Source organism: Malaclemys terrapin, chromosome 1 (genome assembly GCF_027887155.1).
Source record: "Malaclemys terrapin pileata isolate rMalTer1 chromosome 1, rMalTer1.hap1, whole genome shotgun sequence".
NCBI classification, from domain to species: domain Eukaryota; kingdom Metazoa; phylum Chordata; order Testudines; family Emydidae; genus Malaclemys; species Malaclemys terrapin.
The window spans coordinates 95,065,480-95,084,284 of NC_071505.1; the positions used below are offsets into that span (position 1 = coordinate 95,065,480).

The 18,805-nt window shown below is 48.6% G+C and overlaps 1 protein-coding gene across 1 annotated transcript in view; it reads left to right on the forward strand.

Moving 5' to 3' along the window:
* MYH9 (myosin heavy chain 9) overlaps positions 1–18,805 on the forward strand; it is a 97,399-nt gene that overhangs the window by 49,846 nt on the left and 28,748 nt on the right. Inside the window, exons 9-13 of the mRNA XM_054032266.1 lie at positions 1,591–1,734; positions 3,744–3,839; positions 6,561–6,679; positions 8,220–8,372; positions 12,696–12,869. Of these exons, the coding sequence (XP_053888241.1) occupies positions 1,591–1,734; positions 3,744–3,839; positions 6,561–6,679; positions 8,220–8,372; positions 12,696–12,869 (686 nt within the window). The remainder of the gene's footprint in view (positions 1–1,590; positions 1,735–3,743; positions 3,840–6,560; positions 6,680–8,219; positions 8,373–12,695; positions 12,870–18,805) is intronic.

Here is an 18,805-nt window from a genome sequence, read left to right on the forward strand (position 1 = left end):
TCAACCATCTCCTTAACTTTTTTCCCTTCCTGCATTGGTACCCCTGCCAATGATGTCTCCACACCCTTCCTTACATGAACTATTGTCCTGTCCCATGTTTAGTCTTGTCTAATACAGTGCAAGTTCTTTAGGGCAGGAACGATCTTATTGTAAACTTGGCAATTAACAAAATACAGAATAACATTTGGCACCTATCCAGCACTAGGTGTGCCTGTGCTCTGTTAGGGTAACACCTCAAGATCTCAATCTAATCTTCCTGTTAAGCAGTTTAAACTCATGCCGCCACTGTGGGAGAGGGCAGACAGACTGGAGAGGTGGGGGGTAGGGAGAAAACTCACTTCATAACCATCTGCACAGCATTAATGGCAGAACATACTGTTCCTAGAGCTGTGTGGTGACCTCCATAACTGATTTGAAACAAACAGGATACCTGAAACTGGACGCAGTTGCAGGGCAGTCCTGTTTCTAATGGAAGTAGGATCCAAGAACCACTGGGGCTGCTTTGGCAGTGTGCCGGGGGATGGGATGGAGGAAAGAAAAAATAGTCTGGGCAGAAGAGCATTCTGATCTGTAACTCGGAAATACTGCTACAAGAAAAACATAAGACAACTGATCTAAACATAAACCCTGGTTCACCCAGCAAGACTGTTTTTACTTGCTGGGGACAGGAAAAGAACTAAGGGACAGATCTTCAAAGGTAATCAGGCACCTAACCTGCTTAGGTGCTTTTGAAAACCTCACTAAGCGCCTATATGCATCTTTAGGCTCCTGAATACCTCTGAAAACCTGAACCCTGAGTCTTTAGTGCAGAGGTCCCCAAAGTATGGGGTCTGCCCCCCCCTCCTCCCCAGGCAGGGGCGGTGCAGTGGGGCCCAGGCCAGCCCTGCCCCCACTCTGCTCCGGTCCTGCCTCCAGTTGCATCCCCAGCTCCCAGCCCTGCCCCTGGACCCATCCCCAACCCTGGCACAGCTCTGCTTCCAGCCCCGCGCTAGCCCTGGCCATTGGCCGTGGCTACATTCCTGGGCCGAGGCTGGGGGCAAGGCCCCCAGCTGCTGGCCCCCACCACAGCCAGGCTGCGGCTCTGCTTCCAGCCCAGCCTTGACCCCTGGCCACAGCTCCCTTCCCGGCCCAAGACTCACCCCCAGCTGTGGCTCCAGCCTCAGCCCCCTTAGCCCTGTCTGTGGCCCTGTCCCCCCGAGCTGCAGCCCAGTGGCAGGAGGGGCATGAACAGGGGTAAGGGGGGCATGACCTGCCAAAGTTTGGGGACTGCTGCTTTAGTAAAAGAGGCCAGAAAAACAAAAGCTGTTTTGTCTTTGTCTCTGCTGGGTATTCTTGACTTCTGTGCTGATGGTTTGGCGGGGTCGGGGGGAGATGGTTGGAAGTGTTTTTTAAAGAAGCTGGAACTGGCAAATGAAGTTGTTAAAATCAAGACTTCAGGTGGTTATAACTGACTTTCTTAGAAGCTTGTACAAAGGAGGTAATTCATTTTGGTAGATCTGGGAAAGCATACATTCGCAACTGCCTAAAAGAGTGCTAGCTTTACCTATAATGAAGGCTACAGTAATTCCTTGTCCTTTCCTCCCCTTTAAGCTGATCTGCTGTTGGAGCCTTACAACAAGTACAGATTCCTTTCAAATGGGCATGTTACGATCCCGGGTCAGCAAGACAAGGATATGTTTCAGGAGACCCTGGAGGCAATGAAAATCATGAGCATCCCAGATGATGAGCAGATAGGTATGGATCCTATGAAGGGCTTGGAAATGCATGGGAAAGGATTAAAAAGAATGGAACAGTCTGGACATATTCAAAACGCATGAGGGGAAGGCAGCCTCTAGTATACCAATTACACAAGTCAATTAGTGGTATCTGAGAAGCGAGCTGGCTGGTGGTGGTATCGGAGTGGCCCATCTCAAAATTCACCAGCATAGCTTCAGCTGATGCAGAATGCAGCAGGTCACTGTACACAAACTGCCATGTCCCAGGCTTGTTCCCAATCTGTTGGAGTGCTATACATAGTGCTTACCTGTAAAGTCCTCATTCGGTTCTCACGTGGGTGCCTTTCATGGTGTTCTCTCTAGAATTTCCTCTACTCTGCAGACTGCCAGAGGCAAGACTTGGCCTTCTATGGGATGTACTGCAAGACATTTGTTCATTCTAGATTTCTCAACGTGGGCCCATAGCCATAGGGGCATCTACTCCACCAATGGTTGGAGTCACTTAGTTGTGAACAGTGGCACAAAGCAATGTACCTCTCTCCAGCTTACTGCACAGTTTGCTAACCAGAAAGTAATATTGTCCAACATCTAGATACCATAGTGATAGGCCTTTCTCAGGTACCGTTTCCTTCATCTACTTTCTAAGACTGGCCAAAACTCAGTTATTTTTGTCTTCTCTCTAGAGTGTCAAACATCTCAATTTAGTATCCTTTGTTCATCTTCGACTAAGTCCTCCTCCAGTTCCTGAATCAGTCAAGGAGGCTGGAACCAATGTGTGGGTGAAAAGACATCTCTGCATTGAGGTCTAATTAGGGATTTGGCAACCTAATGTGTGGCCAAAGAGACCTGATGTCCGCTTTTTAAATTATGCTGAAGGGCACATCTTCACTGGCAAATGGAAGTGGTTCCAATAGCTCATTTGCAGAGATGCATGGGATGCCATTTCCTCTCTGTTCTGGGTGTGAAATATGTTAAATGTTCTTTTAGGCTTATGAGAAACATACATATGGCAGCTGGTTGAACAGTACATTTATTTGGTTTGAATCCAAAGTCTAAACACTCTAACCATCTTTTTAGATGAGACAATATAAAAATAACGAGTACTTGTGGCACTTTAGAGACTAACAAATTTATTAGAGCATAAGCTTTCGTGGGCTACAGCCCACTTCTTCGGATGCCCACGAAAGCTTATGCTCTAATAAATTTGTTAGTCTCTAAAGTGCCACAAGTACTCTTGTTCTTTTTGCGGATACAGACTAACACGGCTGCTACTCTGAAATATAAAAATAAGCTTTCTGTTTGAATGCCAGGTCTCCAGATCCAGTCATTGGGCTGTCAGATTTCATGTCATGTCAATGGATGCATGTGTGCTTCTTTCCTGCCGGTCCTGAAATACCTGTGGAGGCTTTATTCACTGTGGACATGTGGGCCAGAGATCCTGTAACCTAGCTAGTGCTATAGTAGGTAGAGGGGGAGACCACTTGAAGAGGAAGTAGAGTGACCAGTTAGTGGTATAAATAGTTAGCTACTAACAGACTTTTGCTGTTCAGTGAGACTTGAGATGAAGATGGCATCAGATCAACGCTTTTTTTCAATATTCAGTATTGAAAATTCTCCCTCTCTGTTCTAGCATCTGATGCTTATTCTTGAAAGGGCTAAGAGGGGTGCTTCAGTATGTTGTCTGCAGTGGTACAGGTGCTTCAGTGGATATCCTGATACCTGCAGTCTGCCACGCTACATATGTTCCAACAAATGGAGACTTTATAACACTTGTGCCAGGGAGGTGAAAGTATGCTGGATTAAAAGAACAAAGATCTGCCCAACCTTAACTGGCTCACACCCTAATACTGGCGTGGCTTTGCCCTTTCAATGATTACTGTTACACAATGGAAATTTTCATCCTCTTAATCTGATGCCTGAGGTGAACAGGAAAAAAGTCAGTGCATGCTGCTCATACCTTCCTTACATGTATTGCTAATATGCAATCTTAATTCTTTCTAAATCTGACCTTCCTTTGCTCTATAAAAGGTCTGCTGAGAGTGATCTCGGGTGTTCTTCAGCTTGGCAACATAGTCTTCAAGAAAGAGCGCAACACAGACCAAGCCTCTATGCCAGACAATACAGGTAACCAATCCCACAAAAACAACCAATACTTCTTCCTACAAGAGCATGGGATAAGGGATCATATTTTATAAAGTTCTGTGCTTTCCAAAGGAGCCCAAGTTCTTTAACAAAACATAAATGTACAAATCATTTTATTCAGTGCTGAACTGCAGCCACCTTTGGGCAGGAATGGAGCAGTGTTCTTGTGGTGTTGGACAGGAAGTGAACATGTTAACTAGTTGAAACTGTTATACTATTGCCATGTGACAAGTGTGTTCAGCTGTGGTCAGATGTATGAGAACACCTATAAAACATATTCTCAGCCTAAATCATGCGCCTTGCTCAAAGGATTTAAGGAAATATCCCTTCAGTAGTCTGTTTCAGTTAAAATACTGCTTGATAAGGCTTGAGTGGGCAGATCGGTGATGGGTAAATGATGCATTTACCATAGCTAAGTGTTCTCTCTAAATAGGTGTAATTAGCACCCTGTTGGTGCATGCTTGGGAGACTTCTCTCCATTGCCCCATTTATAAAGGGTACAAGTGAGTGCATTTTCTAGTGGTGTCCTACAGGGATCTGTTCTTGACTCTACAGTACTTAAAACTTTTGTCAATGACTTAGAAGAAAACAGTCATCACTGGTAGTTTTCATGTGACCCCAAAATTAAGGGAGTGGTAAATAATGCAGACATTTCACTGATGGAGCAATCTGGATTGGTAAACCAAAGAATGCAGGCTGCACTTACAGGTGGGGGGGCTCTATCCTGGGAAACAGTGACTTTGAACAAGATTTGGGGTGCATGGTAAATCAGCTGAACGTGAGTTCCCAGTGTGATGCCATGGCCAAAAGGGCTAATGCGATCCTAGGATGCATAAATGGGAATCTAGAGTAGGAGTAGGGAGGTTATTTTACCTCTGTATTTGCAACCACTACTGGAATACTGTACAATTCAAGGAGGATGTTGATAAATTGGAGAGGGTTCAGAGAAGAGCCAGGAGAATAATTGAAGGATTAGAAAACACGCATTAGAGCAATAGATTCAAGGAGCTCAGTCTATTTAGCTTAACAAAGATAAGGTTAACGGATGACTTGATTACTGTCTGTAAGTAACTACCTGGTGAACAAATATGTAATAATGGGTTCTTCAAACTAGCAAGACTGGTACAATATAATCCAATGGCTGAAGGTTGAAGCTAGACAAATTCAGACTTGAAATAAGGCATAATTTAATAGAATTAATTAACCATTTGAACAATTTAGCAAGGGTTATGGTGATTCTCCATCACTGACCACTTTTAAATCAAGATGGGTTGTGGTGTGTGTTTTTTTTGTTGGTTTTTTTTAAAAGAAAATTTTAAGGATTCTTTTGGGAAGTTCTGTGGCCGATGTTACTCAGTACATTGGACTACATGATCAGAATTCTGGACTTGAAATCGATGAATTGTAGTAAGAGGCCAGTAGATAGGAGGCTGCTGAGGACCATAAAAATGGCCTTTGGATTATACCTTCAACCATTATGTCACGATTTAGCAAATCCACTTCAAATGGTTTCCCTCCAGAGAGGAGAGGGGACAGTCTCATACCAGATGTGAAACGTTCTTACACTGATTACAGTTATCTGAAGAGGCCATTCAGCCAGTGCAGAGAGATTGATTCGCCGGGATTCCTTTTATATATTTCAGCAACTTGGATGCATCCTCAAAATGGGTGCAGGTAGGGTTACCATATGTCCGTTTTTTCCCAGACATGTCCGGCTTTTTGGTAATCAAACCCCCATCCGGGGGGAATTTCCAAAAAGCCGAACATGTCCGGGAAAAATACTCCCAGCTTCCGGCATCCCTGGCTTACCTTAAAGAGGGCTCCGGTGGCTGCTGTGCTCCCTGACTCCTCGGCTCTGTAAGAACTGAGCTGCCAGAGTGCTACCGGCTTCGGGCAGCCCCCATGCCTCCGAACCCTGTGCCACCAGCCGGGCACTTCCCCTCCTGGGCTCCGGCAGTGGCTGCTGTCCTCCTTGACTCCTTGGCTCTGTTTATTTAAGAGCCTAGCGCTACTGGCTTCGGGCAGCCCCCATGCCTCCGGACGCTGCGCCCCCGGAGCCCGGGAGGGGAAGTGCCTGGCCGGCAGCGCAGGGTCTGAAGGTATGGGGGCTGCCCGAAGCCGGTAGCGCTTGAGCAGCTCGGCTCTTACAGAGCCCAGGAGTCAGGGAGCACAGCAGCCACCGGAGCCCGGAAGGGAAGTGCCTGGCCGGGGGCGCAGCGGGTCTGGGGGCTGCCTGGCAAACAGTGAAGCCGGTAGTGCTCGGTCAGCCCTTTTCGTGTGGCTGGGAGGGAGGAGGAGGGGGAATGCGGGGTGCTCAGGGGAGGAGGCGGAGTTGGGGCGGGGACTTTGGGGAAGGGGCAGGGCTAGGGCCCCGTGGAATGTCCTCTTTTTTTTTAAAACCTTAAATATGGTAACCCTAGTGCAGGCAGTTAATTTAATGGTGCCACTAGGCCAGTGGAACTGTAATATCACCTAAAATTTACTCTTGTTTCCTGAAGCAATTTAACACACTCCAGTGTTTTTTAGATCTCTTCTTTGATTGTTTCATTAACCTGTTCAGTTAAGAGCTATTCATTGCTGGTATTTGACTCTCTAAGGGATAGATTGTCAGGAATATCTTTCTCCTTTTGTCATTTCCCTGTGAAGCAAAAGGAGCATTAATCTTAAGGTGAACATCTCTTTGCTTCCTCTTCTCCTTTCTAGCTGCTCAGAAAGTATCCCACCTTTTGGGTATCAATGTGACCGACTTCACCAGGGGAATCCTAACCCCTCGTATCAAGGTGGGACGAGACTACGTCCAGAAAGCTCAGACTAAAGAGCAGGTATGTGTTCTGCAGAAGTAAGTGAGCCCTTGTAGTAACATAGCACTAAGATTAACATATGCACTAAAGACTTCCATAGCCTCAGATAATTGCAATGAGATATGTAAGCAATGGAGTGTGGAAACTGCTTTAGTATTTGCTCCAGTGATCTGATCTCTCTCTCTCTCTCTCTCTCTCTCTCTCTCTCTCTCTCTCTCGAGAGAGAGAGAGAGAGAGAGAGAGAGAGAGAATGTGAAAATGGCAGTTGGCTGTCTCTAGCGAGTGAATTCCCTTCAGGGCTCTCAGCGTCTTATCGAAAGCTGCCACATGCCAGTCAGCCTCTGGGGTAACTCCTTGGGGCCTGCCATGGCACTGTTCACCCTGCCCCAGTGGCAGTCGTCTCTCTTGCATCACCTGGCAAGGCACCGGTAACCCATGTAGGTGATAGTCTCAAGTGCAACATAAATAAAGAGTCTTGTGCTCTCCTGGGCTCAGTTCTTTCCCATTCTCCTGCAGAGCTCTGATTCTCAGGGCTTGCTCCCTCTTCCAGGGCCAGTCATAGGAGCAAGCCAGCTTTCCTCCTGCAACTATCCTCAGTCCCCCTCCAGGGTGTCTATCTGAGAGTTATCCTTTTCCAGAGCCTACTAGAGGAGTCAGCTACCCTTCTGCAGCTCCTCTCTCCCAGATGAGTTCTCTCAGGCCTTTATAGATGCACCCAGCTGGGAAGGGGCCAAGGGGTAACAATTAAATGGTGCTATCTGTTCCCTAGCCCAGTAAAGGGCCAGTCAGCTTGTAACATGGCATTTCCTACACATTAGGTGCAAAGATAGTGATGCTCATACTCACCCTCAGTGTTGACAAATGCCCTGTGGCATCCCTGAGTGCAGAAATTTAGTTGTAAAATGGAGCAGACTATGCTAGGCCTTTATCTTGGCTATATGTGGCAACTGGCTGCTTCCTGCCAAAGGGCTCTCAGGCCTGCACGCTGTGTATTTTCACTTCTCAACTTGTCCTGTGATGAACACTTCAGTGTGGTCTCTGTGTGCTATACAAATATCCTCTTTAGAAGTGGGGTGATGGGAAGGAAGGATACCAGTCAGAGTCTATAAATCATCCTTGACTGCCCTCCCATTTCAATATACAACTCTCTGCCTCTGGTGCAGGAACTTGACCTTCCAGGAAGTGAGGCATTGAGAAAACAAGCCCCAGACTCCACAAATACCTATGGTTCCCTTATGGAACCCTGAAAAGTCACCATGGTACAGCCATTGACCTTTATGAGAGGACTAGACAGAATTTCCCCTTTGGAGTACCTGGTATTGGCTCCTGCCAGAGGCAAGATGCTGGAATTGGGACTTCTTTGAATCTGATCCAGTATGACAAGTCCTCCATTCATTACTGAGTCCCTCCTTTTCATCTGGAAGACTCTGTAAAATGACTGACGCATTCACTAAGCCAGTCAGGCCACTGACTCCAACCTGAGTCTCCAATATGCCAGATTCCTGAGCTATTCAGTTTTGGATTACAATACAACTCTTGTTTTTGTTTCCTTCCTACTCAGGCTGACTTTGCCATCGAGGCACTGGCCAAAGCCACTTATGAACGTATGTTCCGTTGGCTGGTGATGCGCATCAACAAGGCCCTGGATAAGACCAAAAGACAGGGGGCATCCTTCATTGGAATCCTTGACATTGCCGGCTTTGAGATTTTTGAAGTAAGGAGGTATTCTATTCCTGCGTACAATGCAGCATCCTTTGCTCCCTGGCAGAATATCACTGAGGTCTGGGGAGAAACAGATTAGCCCCTTTTTAAGACTGAACTGGACTTTTAGTGGGGAACTGCACTGCCCCACTAATTGGGCAGTTTCTAGGTGTTGTTTCAAATTTGTTGCAAATATTTAAATTATCTCTGTAGTATGTTCTGAGGCTCTCCTCCTTTCCGGAGTGTGTATTGTGGATACTGCAGTAACCATCTGTATGGTTCTGTATCTCTAGATTTCCTCCCATAGATCAGAGTCCAAATGTTCGTTAGCTTTAGGCTGAAGTTGAATGACTTTTTTGGTGTCTCTCTCTTGCAATGTGGAATTTAAGGGCCACTGTCAACTTGAATGTTTTGAAATTGACTAAAAATGTTTCAGAACGCTAAAGGAAGATCTGTTGAAGTTTTTCCAAAAGATATGCTTAGGAATTTGGGGAGGTTCTATTGTCTGTGTTATACAGGAAGTCAGACTGGATGAATACAATGATGGAACAAGAATAACCAGTGGGACACAGTAATACCAGGATACAAAATATATTGAAAGGTTGTGCTGGTGGGGGAGTGGCACTATATGTGAAAGAAGGTATAGAATCAAATGATGTAAAAATCGTAAATGAACCAAACTGTGAATCATAGAATATCAGGGTTGGAAGGGACCTCAGGAGGTCACCTAGTCCAACCCCCTGCTCAAAGCAGAACCAATCCCCTGACAGATTTTTTCCCCCAGATCCGTAAATGGCCCCCTCAAGGATTGAACTCACAACCCTGGGTTTAGCAGGCCAATGCTCAAAGCACTGAGCTATCCCTCCCCTGAATCTCTATGGATAGTAATTCCATGCTTGACTAATAAGAATATAGCACTAGGGATCTACTATCAACCACCTGACCAGGATGGTGATAATGACTGAAATGCTCAGGGAGATTAGAGAGGCTATAAAAATAAAAAACTCAATGAGGGATTTCAACTATCCCCTTGCTGACCGCGTACATGGCACTTCAGGATGGGATACAGAGATCGTTTCTTGACACCTTAAATAACTGCTTCTTGGAGCAGCTAATGCTGGAACCCATAAGAGGAGATGCAGTTCTTGATTTAGTCCTAAGTAGAGCACAGGATCTGGTCCAAGAGGTGAATATAGCTGAATTGTTTGGTAATAGTGACCATAACATAATAAAATTTAACATCCTGATGTGGGAGGGAACACCAAAGCAGCTCATCATGGTAGCATTTAATTTCAGAAGGGGAACTACACTAAAATGAGGAATTTAGTTAAACAGAAATTAAAAGGTACGGTGCCAAAAGTGAAATCCCTGCAAGCTGCATGGAAACTTTTTCAAGACACCAAAATAGAGGCTCAATTTAAATGTGTACCCCAAATTAAAAAAAAAAATAGAGGACCAAAAAAGTGCCACTATGGCTAAACAACAAAGTAAAAAGCAGTTAGAGGCAAAAAAAAAATTCTTTAAAAAGTGGAAGTTAAATCCTATTGAGGAAAATAGAAAGGAGCATGAACTCTGGCAAGTGACGTGTAAAAATATATTTAGAAAGGTCAAAAATGAATTCTAAGAACAGCTAGCCAAAGACTCAAAAAATAACAGCAAAAATGTAAGTACACCAGAAGCTGGAAGCCTGCTAAACAACCCGTGGGGGCCACTGGACAATCGAGATGCTAAAGGAGCACTCAAGGAAGATAAGGCCATTTTGGAGAAACTGAATTAATTCTTGGGTAGATTCCCAAACCTGAGTTCGTTTTTAGTTGACAGATCTGAGGAACTGTCCCAGATTGATGTGTCATTAGAGGTTTTGGAACAAATTGATAAATTAAACAGCAAATACAAGTCACCAGTATGAGATAGTATTCACCCAAGAGTTCTGAAGGAACTCAAATGTGAAATTGAAGAACTGTAGTATATTACCTATCCTTTAAATCAGCTTCTGAACCAGATGACTGGAGGATAGCTGATTCATAGATTCATAGATTCTAGGACTGGAAGGGACCTCGAGAGGTCATCAAGTCCAGTCCCCTGCCCGCATGGCAGGACCAAATACTGTCTAGACCATCCCTGATAGACATTTATCTAACCTACTCTTAAATATCTCCAGAGATGGAGATTCCACAACCTCCCTAGGCAATTTATTCCAGTGTTTAACCACCCTGACATTTAGGAACTTTTTCCTAATGAGACATGACTTTTTAAAAAAGGCTCCAGAGGTGCTCTTGACAATTACAGGTGGTAAGCTTATCTTCAGTACCAGGCAAATTGGTTGAAACGACAGTAAAAAACAGAATTCTGAGCCACATAGATGAACCCAATTTGTTGGGGAAGGGTCAACATGTTTTTTGTAAAGGGAATCATGCTTCACCAATCTACTAGAATTCTTTGAGAGGATCAACAAGCATGTGGACAAGGGTGATCCAGTGGATATTATATACTTAGGTTTTCAGAAAGCCTTTGACGAGGTCCCTGACCAAAGGCTCTTATTCAAAGTAAGCTTTCATGGGATAAGAGGGAAGGTCCTCTCATGGATCAGGAACTGGATAAAAGGTAGGAAACAAAGGGTAGGAATAAATGGTCAGTTTTCAGAATGGAGAGAGGTAAATAATGGTGTCCAACAGGGTTCAACATATTCATAAATGATCTGGAAAAAGGGGTAAACAATGAAGTGGCAAAATTTGCGGATGATACAAAACTCCTCAAGATAGTTAAATCCAAAGCAGACTGTGAAGAGTTATAAAGGGATCTTACAAAGCTGGGTGACTGGGCAACAAAATGGCAGATGAAATTCAATGTTGATAAATGTAAAGTAATGCATATTGGAAAACCTAATTCCCACTATACATATAATCTAAAATGATGACGTCTAAATTAGATATTACTACCCAAGAAAGAGATCTTGGAGTCACTGCGGGTAGTTCTCTGAAAACATCAGCTTTTTTGACTGCCGCTGCACACTGAGCAAACAGAATGTTGGGAATCATTAGCAAAGGGATAGATAATAAGAGAGAAAATATATTGCCTCTATATAAATCCATAGTATGTCCACATCTTGCATACTGCGTGCAGATCTGGTCGCCCCATCTCAGAAAGGATGTATTGGAATTGGGAAGGGTACAGAAGAGGGCAACAAAAATAATTAGGGGTATGGAACAAGTTCCATATGAAGAAAGATTAATAAGACTGGGACTTTTCAGATTGGAAAAGAGCTGATGGGGGCGGGGGGGAATATGATAGAGGTCTATAAAATCATGACTGGTGTGGAGAAAGTAAATAAGGACATGTTGTTTACGCCTCATAATACAAGAACTAGTGGTCATCAAATGAAATTAATAGGCAGCAGGTTTGAAACAAAAGGAAGTATTTCTTCACACAATGCGCAGTCAACCTGTGGAACTCTTTACCAGAGGATGTTGTGAAGGCCAAGATTATAACAGGGTTGAAAAAAGAACTAGATAAGTTCATGGAGAATAGGTCCATCAATGGCTCTTTGCCAGGATGGGCAGGGATGGTGTCCTTAGCCTCTGTTTGCCAGAAGCTGTGAATGGGTGACAGAGGATGGATCACTTGATGATTCCCTGTTCTACCCATTCCCTCAAACACCAGGCCACTGTCTAAAGACAGGATACTGGTTTAGATGGTCTGACCCAGTATGGCCATTCTTACGTCACTTCTGGCCTTGGATTCTATTAAGTGTCGCTAAAAATATTCTTAGAAGCAAGGGAGAGTGGGTCAGATGCAAACATCAGACATTTTGTGGCCTATGTGCATTCCTGCCTGTCAGCCTGTTCAGCAGCATAAGGTAAGGCATCCCAACTTCAGAACTTCTTCCTTGGACCTACAGAAGTCTCTAGAGGGTGAAAAATACCCTCTCCCGTGTCACCCCGTGCTTCCCCAGGTTCTCGTTGCTCCTTGAGCAAAAACTTGGTGGGGAAGGTCAGGAGAGGAGAGAAGGGTCTGGGCTCCCATTGTTCCCCAGATCTATTAAGGGAGTTCCCAACTTTGAGGTTGTGGGAAAAGGGGAGACCTTCCTTGTCCCAGATTGCTGTAGTTTCTCAACTCTTCTGCTGTATTGTAGAGTGTATAAATGACTCTTGTATAACTGAAAGTGATTGACATGGTGCTACCAGATGTACAGTGTACACAGAATATTTTTTTGTCAAACTAATCTGTTATAGAAGTGATCCTAAGTGGTAACAGAAAAATAGTAAGTAAATCTTCTAACAAAGGTGACCGTTCAAGTTGAGTCCCCCTCTAACTTCTCCCCTTTTCTCCCTATTAGCTGAACTCATTTGAACAGCTGTGTATTAACTACACAAACGAGAAGTTGCAGCAGCTCTTCAATCATACCATGTTCATTCTGGAACAAGAGGAATACCAACGGGAGGGCATAGAATGGAACTTCATTGACTTTGGCCTGGACCTACAGCCCTGCATCGAGCTCATAGAAAAGCCGGTAAAAAAAACAATTTGCACATCGTTTCTGAGCAGCAAGGAGAGGCTGCATTACGTGCTTTTTACTTTCTATGCTATCATGGACAGGCTGGGGACTGGCCTTCCAGTTCCTGCAACCCTTTATCTAAGCAAGTGATTTTACTTAAATGTGAACATGGGCACTTCTTTCTATCTTACTTCCAAATAATATATTGCTGATCAGATGTACCAGTACCCATTCCTAAATTAATGTGCTTTGTGAAATCCCCTGCAATGACCTTCTGTATTTTAATGTTCTCTGTCTACGCTTGTAAGGAGAGTGGCCAAGTAGCTTCCTTTTTCCCTTTAAAAAGCATCCTGTCACCTAAGGCTGGCTCCCTAGACAATCCTAGTCTCATTTAGGGGTCTTAGTAGTGAAAGGAACACTCCAGAATCCAACTGGGGAATCACAGGTGATATTCTGTGATTAGCCATTTCTGTATTATTGGGAATCTAATTTTAATACAGCTGCTTCTTCTTCGAGTGCTTGCTCATATCCATTCCATTAGGTGTGTGTGCGCGCCGCGTGCACGATCGTCGGAAGATTTTCTACCCTAGCAACACCGGCGGGTCGGCTGTGGAGCCCCCTAGAGTGGCGCCTTCATGGCGCTGAATATATACCCCAGCCGACCCGGCGCCCCCTCAGTTCCTTCTTACCGCCCCTGACGGTCGTTGGAACTGTGGAGCGCTGCTTAGCTGTTCTCCACTCTCCCTAGCTTTGTTGGTTATTAGCAGTTATAGTTATAGTGTTTATAGTTAAATAGTTAAATAGTTTTAAAAAAGTTGTTATAGTTGTTCTAAGTAGCTCAGGGGATTAAGGGGGTCGTCTCCCCCTTTCTTCCCCGGCCGCGGGGCCGGGCTCATGCCCAACGCTCCCGGCTTCAAGCAGTGCGCCTCCTGCGCGAAGCCTATGCCCACGAGCGACCCGCACGACTCCTGTCTGAAGTGCCTGGGAGAGTCCCACCAAACAGATAAGTGCAAGATCTGTAAGGCCTTCAGACCAAGGACCAAGAAGGAGCGGGACTTTCGGCTCAGGCAACTCCTGATGGAGGCGGCACTTAGCCCGGACACTCCCTCTACGGGCCAGACCCCGGCGCCTAGCACCTCGGTGCGCAGTGCACCGGCAGCACCGGCTTTGACGACCACGCGAGTGGCGTCAGACAAGCCTCCCCAGCACCGGACCTCGTCGGCACCGCAAGCAGTGCCTCGGCGCCGATCATTATCCCCGGGGCATAAAAAAGCCCATAAGACGGGGACGTCCGTGCCGAAGACGCCGGCTCCCCCAGTGCCGGGGGTAGAGCCGCGTCCGCCGGTGGAGCAAAGGAAACAGGTGCCTCCAGCACCGTCGACTCCGGCACCGAAGCCGTTGAGTCCGGTGCAGATAGCGTCTCCACCGAGGCCGGCGGTGATACAGTGCCTACCGTCGACTCCAGAGACCTTCGCGGCGGCGAGAGACTTAATAGCTCTCACGGAGCCGGCACCGCCTCAACCACCGGCACCGACTGCACCGCTGACTCGCCCGGTCCAGTCGAGGGGGAAACCTGCCTTGATGCGCCCTCCACAAGGACTGGAACCTCGGCACCGCTCCAGGTCCCGAAGCAGGTCCCCACGCCGCTCGCAGTCCCGGCACCGAATATCATCTCGGCACCGGTCGTACTCGCGGCCAAGATCTTCTTCGCGGCACCGCTCTACGTCTCGGCACCGATATGATCGTCGGCACCGATCAACGTCGAGACGTAGCTCTCGGCACCGCTACGGTCGACGCTCGACGTCGAGAGGCCGCTCCCGGCACCGGGCATACTCCAGGTCCTCGTCGAGGTCCAGATCCGACTCCCGGCACCGACGAGGTCATCGGCACCGGTCGCGGTCCCGGCACCGATCGCCGGCACCGCGTGGAGATAGAACATCCCCGGACTGGCACCGTGCGGCACCGCATCCCACGGGATTCGTCTCGACGCACTCGGCACCGCCATGGCCATCGAGATCGGTGTCCCGCTCCTCTGAGGAAGTATCGAGATCGGCATACCCCCCTCAGGGTCAAGCCGAGGAGCAGGACATAGGCCATTGGCAGGAGGTAGCAGAGGACCCTGCTCATGGCCCATCTCACTGGTCGTTCTGGACCCCGTGGGCGTACCATCAGGCGCAAGGGGCTCCAATTGCGTCGACCTCTCGCTCCGGTCACTCCGTCAGAGGGGCCCCGGAGTCCACCATCTCTCGGCCTCCGCCAGGGGGCATGGAGGCCTCTGGGTCCGCACCACCTGACACCCTGGACCCAGGCACAGGTGATGCTCCAGCCCAGGAACAGGGAGACCAGGACCAGCCCTTGGATCCTGTTCCACCGGAGGCATCTTCCTCTTCTTCTCCCGATGAGGCAGTGGCGGGCACATCGTGCACAGGCCCGCCTCCAATAGATCTTCGGGCTCACCAGGATCTTCTGCGCAGGATGGCCCGTAATATGGACCTGCAGGCGGAGGAGATAGTGGAGGTTCACGACCCGATCGTGAATATCCTTGGAGCGGATGCCCCATCGAGGGTAGCGTTACCCCTGATCCGCACGATTCAAATGAATGCGGATACGATATGGCAGACTCCTGCCTCTATCCCACCCACAGCGAGAGGGGTGGAAAGGAAATACTTTGTCCCGTCTAAGGACTATGGGTACTTGTATACCCACCCCCAACCGTGTTCACTGGTGGTGGAATCAGTGAACGCACGAGAGCGCCACGGCCAGCAGGCTGCAGCGCCTAAATCAAAAGAGGCTAAGCGGCTCGATTTGTTTGGCCGTAAGGTTTACTCAGCCGGAGGGCTACAACTTAGAGCAGCGAACCAACAGGCGCTGCTGAGCCGCTACAGTTTCAACTCCTGGAACTCTATGGGGAAGTTTAAGGAGCTGATTCCCCAAGAGTCCAGGGAAGAGTTTGGAGCCATGGTAGAGGAGGGCAAGAAGGTGGCTCGGACCTCCTTGCAGGCCTCCTTGGACATAGCAGACTCAGCTGCGAGGACCCTGGCTTCGGGTATCGCTATGCGTAGGATCTCCTGGCTTCAGGTCTCGGGTTTGCCTCCGGAGCTGCAGCAAACCCTACAGGATCTCCCCTTTGAGGGACACGGATTGTTCTCAGACAAAACGGACTCTCGCCTGCAGAGCCTAAAGGACTCGAGAACAATCATGCTCTCCCTGGGGATGCATGTTGTGGGCCCTCAGCGCAGGCCATTTAGGCCGCAGCCTCAGCGCTTCTACCCCCCCCACCTCGTCAGAGACAGGACTCGGCCAGGAGGCGAGGGCGAGGTGGTAGAAGAAGGTGGACCGGCCCTCAACCCGGCCAGAACCAGGGGCCACCTAGACCACCTTCAGGCCCCAGGCAGAACTTTTGAAGGTGCGGTCGAGGACGGCGCCCCAGTCATCCCCCAGGATCCAACCCCCTCCTTTCGGGATCGCCTCTCCCACTTCCACCGTGCTTGGTCCCTTATAACTTCGGACCGTTGGGTCCTCCGCACGGTGGAGAAGGGGATACGCTATCCAATTTTCTTCTATCCCCCCCTCCCACCCCCCTTCCCCGTCCCTCTTCAGGGACCCTTCTCACGAGCAACTTCTTATTCAGGAGGTTTCTACGCTCCTGGCCATGGGGGCCATAGAGGAGGTTCCGATAGAGTTAAGGGGCAGGGGATTTTATTCCCGTTATTTCCTGATCCCCAAGTCCAAGGGAGGTCTGCGGCCCATCTTGGACTTGCGCGGACTCAACAAATTCGTAGTAAAGTTGAAGTTCCGCATGGTCTCTTTGGGGGCCATTATCCCTTCCCTCGATCCTGGAGACTGGTTCGCCGCCCTCGACATGAAAGACGCATACTTTCACATCTCAATTTACCCACCTCACAGACGCTTCCTGCGATTCGTGGTAAACACAGTGCACTACCAATTTGCAGTCCTTCCCTTCGGCCTATCCTCGGCCCCAAGAGTGTTCACGAAATGTATGGCTGTCGTGGCAGCATACCTTCGTCGGCAAGGGATACAGGTGTTCCCGTACCTAGACGACTGGCTGGTACGCAGTCGCACCAAGGAGCAAGTTCAAGCTCACGTCCACATAATAGTGCACACATTCAACGAGTTGGGCATCCTACTCAACAAGGACAAATCCACTCTAGAACCTACCCAGAGAATAGAATTCATCGGCGCAGTTCTAGACTCCAGACGTGCACAAGCCATCCTGCCAGACAACAGATTCGGCACCATCACGAGCCTCATTCAAGGGCTCCAGGCCTTCCCAACGACCACGGTGAGGTCGTGCCTTACCCTGCTGGGTCACATGGCTTCCTGCACGTACGTAACCAGGCATGCCAGACTTCGGCTTCGCCCACTTCAAACCTGGGTGTCATCAATATACCGTCCACATCGGGACAGTCTGAACATGGTGGTCACGGTCCCGAACTCGGTCCTGGCCTCCCTCACCTGGTGGCTAGATCGCAATGTGGTCTGCGAGGGGATACCATTTCACGCCCCACAACCCTCTCTGCACCTGGTCACAGACGCTTCATCTCTGGGTTGGGGCGCCCATCTCAACGAACACCATACCCAGGGCCTGTGGACTGCATCCCAGCTAGCCCTGCACATCAATGTTCGGGAACTGATGGCGGTACGACTGGCGTGCCAGGCATTTCTCAACCTCCTACGTGGCCGATGTGTGTTAGTTCTCATCGACAACACCACGGCCATGTTTTACATCAACAAGCAAGGAGGAGCACGTTCGTCAATCCTATGCCAAGAGGCCATTCGCCTGTGGGACTTCTGCATCGCCCACTCAATCCACCTCACGGCATCGTTCCTCCCTGGAGTCCAGAACACTCTAGCGGACCGACTCAGCAGGTCCTTCCAGACGCACGAGTGGTCTATCCGTCCGGACATCATACATTCCATCTTCCAGAGGTGGGGGTTTCCCCAGATAGACCTGTTTGCATCCCGAGACAACAGGAAGTGCCACGTGTTCTGCTCCCTACAAGGTCGAGCTCCGGGCTCCCTCTCGGATGCGTTTCTCCTTCCCTGGAAAGACCACCTGTTTTACGCCTTCCCTCCGTTTCCTCTGGTCCACAAGGTACTGCTCAAATTGCGCAGAGACCAGGCACAGGTAATTCTGGTCGCTCCAGCGTGGCCCAGACAACATTGGTACACCACACTGTTGGAACTCTCGGTTCAGACACCGATCCCGCTTCCGTTGTATCCGGATCTCATCACGCAGGACCACGGCCGGCTGCGTCACCCCGACCTGCAATCACTCCACCTCACGGCGTGGCTGCTCCATGGTTCACCCAGGCAGAGCAGCAATGCTCGCACTCTGTCCAACAGATTCTGCTGAGCAGTAGGAAGCCCTCAACACGCACCACGTACCTGGCCAAGTGGAAGCGGTTCTCCTGTTGGTGCGAACAACGAGCCACGTCCCCGTTGCAGGCACCCATTCCTCTCATTTTGGAGTATCTCCTCTCCCTAAAACATCAGGGGTTGGCGATATCTTCAATTAGGGTTCACCTGGCCGCTATATCGGCCTTTCACCCAGGGGAACTCGCGTCCTCGGTATTCTCTAACCCGATGGTCGTTAGATTCCTCAAGGGCTTAGACCGGATGTACCCACAACAACGTCAGCCCGTCCCGACGTGGGACCTCAACCTGGTTCTCTCCAAGCTCACAGGTCCTCCATTCGAGCCACTGGCCACCTGTTCACTTCTGTACCTATCCTGGAAGACAGCCTTCCTCGTAGCCATCACCTCAGCAAGGCGCGTTTCTGAACTCAGGGCGCTGACATCCGAGCCCCCTTATACAGTTTTCCATAAGGATAAAGTGCAGCTTCGTCCACATCCTGCCTTTCTCCCTAAGGTGGTTTCTCCTTTTCACATCAACCAGGACATCTTTCTCCCGGTCTTTCATCCCAAGCC